This window comes from Engystomops pustulosus, chromosome 3, assembly GCF_040894005.1.
Source record: "Engystomops pustulosus chromosome 3, aEngPut4.maternal, whole genome shotgun sequence".
Classification (NCBI taxonomy): Eukaryota; Metazoa; Chordata; class Amphibia; order Anura; family Leptodactylidae; genus Engystomops; species Engystomops pustulosus.
The window spans coordinates 38,093,519-38,104,588 of record NC_092413.1 but is presented as its reverse complement, the minus strand read 5'-3'; the positions used below and the strand labels follow the sequence as shown (position 1 = coordinate 38,104,588).

At 43.1% G+C, this 11,070-nt stretch overlaps 1 protein-coding gene across 1 annotated transcript; it reads left to right on the top strand.

The window, feature by feature from the left end:
* The first annotated feature begins 2,592 nt into the window (after nt 1-2,592).
* On the top strand, nt 2,593-9,076 carry CRLS1 (cardiolipin synthase 1). Its single transcript, XM_072140501.1, has 7 exons — nt 2,593-3,038; nt 5,286-5,423; nt 5,576-5,705; nt 6,213-6,298; nt 7,241-7,309; nt 8,017-8,108; nt 8,628-9,076. Exons 1-7 carry the CDS (start codon nt 2,781-2,783, stop codon nt 8,713-8,715), a joined length of 861 nt encoding a protein of 286 aa, XP_071996602.1. The 5' UTR covers nt 2,593-2,780; the 3' UTR covers nt 8,716-9,076.
* The last annotated feature ends 1,994 nt before the right edge of the window (nt 9,077-11,070 follow it).

The following is an 11,070-nucleotide window of genomic DNA, read 5'->3' as shown; positions in this document are numbered from 1 at the left end:
TTAAATTGCTGACCCATTGATTTTAAGGGACAATTACACATAACTACTGATGACTAGAGATGAGTGGGTTGGTTGAAATTTGGCTTTGACGAGTTCGTCCAAATATCAAGGGTTGAAAATTGGGGTAGTAAGGGGTAGAGAAAAATGTGGGAATAACAATAGGCAGTTGCCCTCACCAAAATGGGCTGGAGAAAGTACTCAACATAATAACATTTAAGAAATAATGAAAATAATAATGAGATGTTAACGTAAGTGTTGCTAATAGACGGTCTGGGTAGTGATGAGTGAACCCGACCAGCGCTGTTTATGGGAGAGGAGGCCGCTACGATGACCTTGCTGGGCAGCTAGGAATTCTAAATCACTGGACAATGTCAAGTACTACGTGTATTACCAAGATGGAGAGTCCAGACCAAGTTAAGAGTGCCTCACGCTCCATCGGATTGTCTTCAACCTGTTCCAACGCTTTTATACAAAGCCCTGCATCCTACCCCCGCTCAAAAACGCAAGGTGTCTCAGCCACAGTCACTAATGCTCTATGATAACTTCCCCAGCTGGGATTCGAGGGGGGGGGGGGATACATGGACAAGTAAGTATGAGGAAGGATGTTACATCTCTTTAGCTGACAACTGGGATGCCTCGCTTCTCCTCCTCCTGCCTTCTCATCAGCGTCGGGCTGTTACCACCAGTATCAGAACAGCCATGGAGAAACAGCAGCAGGCTGTGCTGAAACTCATCTGTTTTGGCAAAGCACCACACACCGCCCAAAGTTCTAAAAAAATTCCCACCGACCCCTCACGAAACTCCTAGGGTCAACTGAAACTATCAACAAAAACAGAAATTTAAAAAAAAATCAAAACATTTTTAGAAAACCAAACATGTTTGAAAAGCAGAACCTTTTTTACAAAAAGATTAAAACTATTTACAAAAAGGATGTTCCCATGCCAGGTTGATGCAAATCTCTTGCCTTGCACATGTGCTTAACTTGGTGGCGCAAAGGTTCCTTCAAGATCTTGTTATATGATGCAGCACGGTGGCTCAGTGGGTAGCACTACAGCCTTGCAGCGCTGGGGACTTGGGTTCAAATCACATCTAGGTCAACGTCTGCAAAGAGTTTGTATGTTCTCTCTGGGTTTGCGTGGGTTTCCTCCCACACTCCAAAACATACTGGTAGGTTGTTTAGATTGTGAGTTCCATTGGGGACAGGGACTGATCAAGCAAGCTCTGTGCAGCGCTGCGGAATCTGTAGGCGCTATATAAATAAAGGAATTATTATTATTATGCAGTAAATGCTAATATTCCTGTCTGGTCTGTCCAAGTATTGCTGTATAATCCTCTAGATACTAATATCCCTGCACTATAGCAGGCTATAACTAGCCTAATGCAAATCGTCAGAGTGCCCTGAAAAGGGCAATTATTTCATATTTCCATTTGTCCCTAACAGCAGCCTTCTCTTCCTACCTAAGCGCAATGGGCCTAAGCGACGGCAATGGGCGCACAGCGCCCTACGGGGGCGGTACGGTGCAGCACCGTACCGCTCCGTACCCCATGAAAAATAGGACATGTCCTATTTTTTCAGGGCATACGGCGCCACCTCCTCCTCTCCCCGCGCGCTGCCGTGAATGTTAATCCAGCCTAACCTTATAAGGAACAGCAAACTCTTCCTACCTCTGTCTCCTGTATGTGTAATGGCGTCTGAACATGTGAGCCTGCTATTATGAAGCAGAGTCACATTTCCAGCCTGATATACCAAGAACATGGACCTGGACCCTGAACAGCAGTGCCGGTTTGATCTACAGGTCCATGCGTGCCGAACCCAACAAATTCAGAACGGACCGGTTCAACACTACTTATGAGACACACAGGAGCCAGTGACTTGTGACAGATCTGCAAAATCAGATGAGACACTGAGATCTTGACATTTATTTGCTAAAACCAAAGAGTATTTATTTTACTACTATGATAGTGACGGTCTAACAGAAGGACACCCAATGAGCATATTCTGTCAGGCTCCGCAATGAATTTTCCTGCTTGGATTTGATCCCCAAAATCCGCTATGGATTACAGTATCAATGACAAGTCACTTGGGAAGTATTTAGGCATAGAATTGCAGTTTGTCACTTTTGTGGTGAGCCCCACGGATACAATGCCGATCCAGCCCCCACCCAATCTTCTTTATCATAGGGCAGTGGTGGCGAACCTATGGCACTGGTGCCAGAGGCGGCACTCAGAGCCCTTTCTGTGGGCACCCAGGCCATCATCCCAGCATGAAGTTCACCAGTCAGGACTCAAAGAATCTTCCTACAATGATAGGCGAATTTGCCCTCCTCCTTTCAACTGCGTTGGTGTTTTTAGGAGGCTGAAGGAGTGAAAGTTGTCAAAGAACAAGGAGAAATACATTATTGCTTAAACTGCTGTGCTGGCACTTTGCAATAAATAATTGGCTTTTGGTTGAAGTTTTGGCACTCAGGCTCTAAAAGGTTCGCCATCACTGTCATAGGGCATCCTATAAGCCCCTATAGGTCAGGCTCTCATAGTGTGGGCCACACAGGATGTCATCACCCAGCTTTCCCAGTGCAACTTGCAGCACCCACTCTGCCCCGGACATTATGAAGCTTATGGGCAAGGCCGCCGGTCACAGCATAGACAGCAGCCTCAGCGGGACCGGAAGGGTTAACGCCGTAAAGCATGCAGCGTGTCGCACAGCCAGGCACGGTGCGGGGGCAGGCCGGCTGTATGGGGAGCGGTGAGGCCCAGCTCTCGGGCCGGTAGATAGTATCGCTATGTCGGTGCTGGCCGTGCTGCTAGGCCGCTCCCCGCTCTGTGCCCTCGGCTCCCCGGTCCGCCGGTTACTCAGAGGCCGCGATGTGATCCGGGACACCTGGGCCCGCCATGTGCTGGGGGTGCGGGACATCCCAGGGCCCCGCTCCGTGCACCTGCCCCTGCTGCGGCCCTGCGCCAGGATAGTGTGCGGCAGGGGGCGACACAAGTCCGGGAACACGGGAGAGGAGCAGCACGGCGCCCCCCGGAGACCAGACCTGGTAATGACCCCTAACCTACAGCTACTGCCCCCTGTACTACGTGGTGTACCCGGGAACTGCAGCTCACTGCCACCTACACCGGGGCAAGGTCACCCAGCACTGCTCTGCCATCATACTATTACTAGACTACTACTAGTATGCTCTGCAACTACTACTGTGATGTGATACAACTGCTACTACTACTCTACTGCCAGCATAATATACTATACTATACTATTGCTAGTATGCTCAGCAACTACTACTGTGATGTTATACAACTGCAACTACTACTCTACTAGTCCTGCCGCACTACTATACTATACTATTACTAGTATGCTCAGCAACTACTACTGTGATGTTATACAACTGCAACTACTACTCTACTAGTCCTGCCGCACTACTATACTATACTATTACTAGTATGCTCAGCAACTACTACTGTGATGTTCTATAACTACTCTATCACTCCACTGCTCCTGCCATACTACTATACTATACTACTACTAGTATGCTAGGCAACTGCAACTACTGTCATATTATGCTGCTACGGTACTAATATACCATATTACTTTATTATACATACTATACTCCTCTATCACTCTACTGCTGCTACAATACTACTATACTAAGCTACTACTAGTATGCTGGGCTACTAATGTAAAACTTTCACTGCTACTATTATACCGTACTACTATTACTCTATCGCTCTACTTCTACTACCATACTATGATAATATATTTGTATTAGAGATACTACTACTATTATGCTGGGCAACTATTATAGAACTATTACTGTGATATTATACAACTGCTACTACCATACTTTGAATATACTGTACAGTATGGGACATGGACAAAAAGGACTTAATATGAAAGGAGAAATCCTCTGAGATCCTAATCCCATCCACATGCTGCAGAGAAAAACCTTGGCTTTTATTCCTCACAGTCATCTCTGCTAATCTGCACCGGGATTAAAAATGATGGATCAAAATCCATCAAGGCAAACCAGGGACGCTTACTCATAGATCCAGGTACTGTGGAAATCTTCTTATATTTGTTATTCATTGCCTCCTTCGTTTAAAAATAAACTTTTAAAATTATGCAAATAAGCCTAAAGGACGATACCATGCCCGTCCATGCTGCAGATTCACAGGCTGTTATACTGCCTCAGCACTTCCCCCTCTCCCTCTGCCTGTTGTAATCTCACATCAGCAGTGGTGGTGGTGGGGGGGGAGTGCTCCTGTATAGTGTAACACACTGTGAAGCTTAAACATGGAGGGGCCCTGGTAACTCCTGCCTAGAACCCTTCTTACTCATTAGCATAATTTTAAGACTTGATTTTAGAAGGAAGAAGACCATGGATACAAATATAAAAAGATTAGCAAAGTCACGGTGTCTGGATGTATGAGTAAGTGTCCCTGGTTTATCATGGTGGATTTTGATGGTAGATTTCTTTTAAAGGGAACCTACTACCACAAATCTACCTATAAAGGTAGATCGGGTGGTAGGTGGATCAATAGGACGTGAGAATAGCCCTTTTAAGGGCTAATCCTCATTTCCCCGCACTTTTTTGGTAACTTTTATTAAACTTGTATGCAAATTTTCTTATGCGGCTTGTATGCAAATTTTCTTATGAGTCGTGGAGTAGCCGCATCTAAGGTTACATGGCGCGGCTATTCCACGCCCCGGTAGCCTCTTTTCTCCTCCTACTCACCATCTTCGGCCCTAGTCCGACGATCCTGCCGTCTGCACATGCGCAGCTCCGGCTTAGGAGTAGTGATTGCGCAGCTGCGCGCCGAAGATAGTGAATAGGAGGAGAAAAGAGGCTACCGGGGTGTGGAGTAGCCGCGCCGTGTAACCTTAGATGCGGCTACTCCACGCCCCAGTAGCCGCATAACAAAATTTGCATATAATTTTAATAAAAGTTACCAAAAAAGTGCGGGGACGTGAGGATTAGCCCTTAAAAGGGCTATCCTCACGTCCTATTGATCCACCTACCACCCTTTATAGGTAGATTTGTGGTGGTAGGTTCCCTTTAAAGGTATTTTTGGAACTGTAAATATTTTGAACTGGTCATTGAATGAAAGTTTCCTGCATTCCAATTGGTTGAAACATTTTCTTTACTAATCCATAAAAAGCTGTGTTAGTAGGAAAGACCTAAGCATTTTAGGCTTTAAAACAAATCTCCAAGCCCTTAGTGGTGACCCTTTGTTCCTGACCCTTATCGCTACTTCCTAGACGCTGAGATGTTCTGTGTTCTATTTTGCAGTATGAAAACCCATGGACGATACCCAATCTCCTGTCTATGACCAGGATCGGCCTCTCCCCTGTCCTCGGTTACCTGGTTGTTGGAAAAGACTTCAATCTTGCACTTGGAATTTTTGTTCTTGCCGGGATAACGGATTTGGTGAGAGTTCAGCTTCTTCATATCCCTTCAAGTGCATTTTGTTTTGGGTTAGTGGACGGGATGGGGTGTCATCTGGGAAGCTTGGATGAATCATTTAAAGCAGAGGAATTGACTTAGTTGTAGATTTCCTAATGTAAATTTTCTCTTTGTAGTTGGATGGATATATCGCCAGGAACTGGGCCAATCAGAAGTCAGCGTTGGGAAGTGCTTTGGATCCACTGGCGGATAAAATCCTGATCAGCGTCCTATATGTCTGCCTAACGTATGCAAATCTTATCCCAGGTAAGAATGTGCCTCACGTGATGGGTGATATCATATAGTGTCCTCTCATCAGCATGTTATAGAACAGGAGGAGCTGAGCAGATTGTACATAGTGTCCTATCTGCAGGCAGCATGGTATAGAGCAGAAGGAGCTGAGCAGATTGTACATAGTGTCCTATCTGCAGGCAGCATGGTATAGAGCAGAAGGAGCTGAGCAGATTGTACATAGTGTCCTATCTGCAGGCAGCATGTTATAGAGCAGGAGGAGCAGAACAGATTGTACATAGTGTCCTATCTGCAGGCAGAATGTTATAGACCAGGAGGAGCTGAGCAGATTGTACATAGTGTCCTATCTGCAGGCAGAATGTTATAGACCAGGAGGAGCTGAGCAGATTGTACATGGTGTCCTATCTGCAGGCAGTATCTTGTAGCATGTTTGTCTTGGTGATATATCCCCATGTCTTTTTGGCTGTATACTGGCTGCTTATTTCTTTGTAGTAACACATGACTTGTTCTATTGCTTTACAGTTCCTCTGACAGTCATGATCATTTTAAGGGACATTATATTGATTGGTGCTGTTTTTTATGTCCGCTATAAAACCCTTGCACCTCCAGTAAGTATAAGTGATGTGTGTATGTTTGCCCGTGTGTGTTACTGCTTAAAGGAGCTCCTGGATCTTTAGCAAACTGATCCTGAGAAAATTTAAGACCTGAATGCAGAAGAATGCCAAAATTTCATTTTTTATATATAATTGATCACTTTGGTACATCATGGTCTCAGCCTTGATTCTGTTTCTCCTTTGAACTGGACAGGAGAGGGTGCACTGAACGTCTAGGCCGCACCTAAAAGCTATTAGTAGATAGTAGATGCATGTACTGCTCTGAGCCAAGTCCATGTTATAAAGAGAGGATGTCGCATAAAATTCATATCTAGCCAATCCAACTCCCTACAATGTACTGGCTAATATCCTGCATTATATCACTAGGTTTTCTGCGTGAACATGTAAGACCTAAAGTTTCATTACACTCTCTGTTTGGAGGACAGTGAGCCAAGTAATGAAATTGCTGCTGCCTGCGGCCACTAGAGGGTGCTCAGTGTATACGGCTAATACAGTGTTGTCAGCAATATACCAGGATGTAGTGTGCTAGTAAGCATTGTTGGATTTATGGATGTGTTTCTACTGAATGTTAATTAAAGGGGTTTGTCCAAAGTTCTCAAATTTTATTCCCCTACTAGTATCTGACACGTAGAAAAAGAGAGATCAGATCCGAGTCATCGGATGCATATAAGACACAATGACACACTCAGATCTGCTATCTCGCCTATAAAATATACACTAAGCTCTGCTATGCCTCCCCCTTCCCTCGGATCAAGACCTTATCTTGTCTGTAGTTTGTAGAGCGGGTCTCTGCATCCTGATCATAGACAGGAGTTTATGGTCGCATCCAGGGACAACCAAAATGTAAACACCAGGGCTGATAGAGACAGGTTAGAATTTATATCTGTGAATTAAATTTTAAGTTAAAACTGTGTATTGATTCTTTTGCTCCTCCAGAGAACACTTAACAGATATTTTAACCCTTGCTATGCAACTGCTCAGTTAGAGCCTACGTTTATCAGTAAGGTAAGTTTATATCTTTCCTCTTATAAGTGGGACTTGTCTCACTAGATAAATCCTATATCAACAACATGTGTTCCCTCCACCAAATACAAGCCTGCAAGTGTATTGGGAGATTTAGTAGGAACAGCTGAGGGAGAGTTTAGAGGACCGCTATCTATAGTTTGTGGAGTATATTATTTAACCAGGGATGCCATTGACCTGGAGATAATATCTCACTTCTTCCCAGAACAACTACCTAAAGTAACACATACAGTGGGTTCACACAAAGTGTTACTGAAAGTCTGCAGGAGCTAAGCCACTGTTGCTGGATGTTATGAGACTTTTTTTATCCTGCAGTTCCTCGCAGTCTGTTATAATTCAGTTCTCCCCGACCCTGTAGCTGGTGACCTGGCTGGGCTGCTGCTCGTTTCTCCTCCCCTCTTCATAGATGTAAAAAAAATTTGTAAAACCCCTGGTTATGAGCGATGGAAGATAAAAAGAAAGAAAAAATACTTGTCCTGCGTAGTTCTTATCTTTAGTACCTACTGGGACCATGGAGCGTCATTTGAGACGTAGAGGAAGTAACATCTTGTGGCCCTCGGAGGCCACTGAATAGTCGAAATAGACAGCAATTGTCTGCTGTACACAGGTTCTGAAATGTACCAAAGCAACCTAGGAAAGGGGAAGCTAGAGCAGTACGACTATTTTCATCTTGTTATGTTTTTGTGTAGATGAACACGGCAGTCCAGTTAATACTGGTGGCGGCATCACTTGCAGCTCCGGTATTTGATTACGTGGATAGTGTCTATCTTCAAGCGTTATGGTGAGTACACTGTGAGATTATCCGTACAAGGGGGAATTTGTGTTGATGACCCACTTTTAAGATGGACCATCCATAGTTGGTGAGGGAAACCTGTCTTTATGTTTTTCTTTACCCAGATATGTGAGTTGGGAGATGAGTAGCTTTTCAAGACAACATTATTTTGAGATACAAAATCTTTGGAGGACATTTATGAGGGTTCTATGCCAGACAACTGGCGTATAAGCCCTGAAATAATCGCAATGCCTTGGGAACCGCCAGGTATTGTGATCATTATCCCCTTTACAGCATATAATTGCCAACGTGGCATCAAGGGAGTGTAAAGGGGGTGCGGCTGGCAGCAGAGTGGTCCAGCGTGGGGCTTTCCTACCCAAGCCTCTTGATGTATCCGGTGTCTCCTTTGTGTCTGAGTGTTGTTGAGCAAAGATAAGGTGTTGACACGTGTGTAGGACACCCCATACGCATAAGCAGAGGTTATACATCTGATTTTTCATAACTTACATGAATCTGTATGTTTTACAGGTGTATCACTGCTGTCACGACCGTGGCCTCTGGGTACAGCTACTATCATTATGGACAAAAGACAGTAAAAGTTTTGAACAATAAGTAAATTCACAGACGTCCTTCCCTTGGATATGGAATGTGTATAGCTCTTCATTGTAATTATTTGATCCTGATGATCAATGGACTCATGAACTCGAGCAACCGAATCAATGTCTACTAATCCTATTTATACACTTTTTAATATTCAATATTTGAATCTGCTATAATAAAAAGGGAGATTTGGGGGAAATGATTGACAAAAACTCAATGCATGGAAATGGTTTCTGTCAATATCTGGTGACTTTTTGTCGATTTAACTTTTTGGATGTGATAATGAATTTCCATATAAGATTTTTTTTTTCATTTTTCTCTTTCTGATTTTGCACTTAGAAGTGAAGTTTTATAAAGGAAATCACACCATGAACTTATTAACCTGTTTTATATGTCTCTTTTTTTTACTATTCTCACATGAAACCGACAGAAGAAATTAGAACTTTACATTGTATGACAACCCTGATTTCACGTTTTTGGATCTTTTCCACTTCACTCTATACATGTAGCAGTGAATGGCATCTGTCCCATAGTAATGGTAGCCATATACATTCAGAATCTGCTAAATATTAGGCGCCAGCTATTCTGACTAATTCCCCAATGTACATGAATGCACAGCTCGGCCAAGCATGCCTATATTTTCTATAGTTTGAGTTGAATATACAGCTGACAGACGTATCTGGTCGTGGTGGATCTTCTGTAAGAATGTTGACAGTGATCTACCTGCTCCTCCTTTCAACAAATCCCCATAACATAAGAAACTTTGCCTGTCCTGCAGGTTGGGCTTAATTTGCTTTTATGAATAGTAATCTATAAAACACTTATGGGATAACTCGTTGTAATATCACAAAAATGTGTATGATTAGAGGCTCAGATCTGTGGGCTTTAGGTCACGGATCATTCAGATACAAGTACAATGTCTTCCAAAGCAATAGGAAACATCCCTGTATACTGGTCGTCAGAATCTGGGTCATGGCTAGGCTAGCTTCTCTACAAAGAGGTGCTGTGTTGAGACCTACCAGGAAAACATAGTTCATAGAAATCAATAGCTTGAAAACCACAACGGAAGTATTCTGGTGACACTTCCTGTTTTTGAAGATTCTTTGTGCAGCGACACAGGTGACTTCTAATTCTAGATGTGAGGAGTCGTAATATTCTGTCCTCGTTGTTAGACTATATTCATACTAAACGAAGTTTTCATTTCTCCAAACTCTGATGCACTATTAAGGCCTTATTCATATTGTGTGTTTAGATCAGGATTTTCATCAATATTAGAAAGCCAAACACAGGAGAGAGTCTGAAATATGGCAAATGTACAGATGATTTGTTGCCATGGTCCATTTAAATTTTTACCTAATAAAAAAAAGTCAAGAATTTCTTCATGTTTTAAATAAAATATAGGACAGGCAGGAGCTTAGAACCTCTTGTGGTCTTCAAGACTTGACTGAATGCCTACTGCCTGCATATCTATCTATAGTAAGGACCTGGGGCAAGTGCAAGTCTCCCCTATTCCACCATGTCTTCTCTTTACATTGACATCAACATGTAGCAGTATGTCCTTCCTGCTCAGCCATGCCTCCTCATTCCCTTGTTGAAGAGTATTCCTGAGGGAGGGGTGAGCTGATTTCTCTTCAACCAACACATACAGCTATTGTGTCTCTCAATCTCTCCTCATTCACATCTCCCCCTGGAATTCTCTTCAGTGAGTAACAGAGCCAGCGCATGAATAATGTAGCAGCGCTGAGTTCACTGAGCTGAAGAGAAAGCGTGAACATGAATATGCATAGAAGGTGATTCAGCTTGGACTGAATGGACTGTTGAACTTTTCACACAAGAAAAATAACAATATAGGGATATTTGTACTTCTATAAAATAGCAGTTTTCAAAGATATGTTTAGTTTTGCATAACGGTAAAGTATATTAAGTTTTTTTCTATTACTTCAATAGCTGAAAACTAATGTTTTTCCAGTATACAGGCAGTCCCCGGGTTACATACAAGATAAGGTCTGTAGGTTTGTTCTTAAGTTGAATTTGTATGTAAGTCGGAACTGTATATTTTATACAGTTCCGACTTGTTTGGTCTCTATGACAATTAGATTTTAAAAATGTTGGATTGTCATAAGAATCAGGATTAACACTAAAGCTTCATTACAGACACATTTGATAACTGTTACAGCTGTTTATTGTAAGCTTGGACTAAAGCACAATAAATTACCAATATCCAGAGGTCCGTTTGTAACTAGGGGATCGTATGTAAGTCGAGTGTTCTTAAGTAGGGGACCGCCTGTATGTACATTATTTTATTGCAGCTGGTTGGCTGCTAATGCACTGCTTTCATCCTGTCCCAGCCCCTCTCCATTCATCCCTGCAA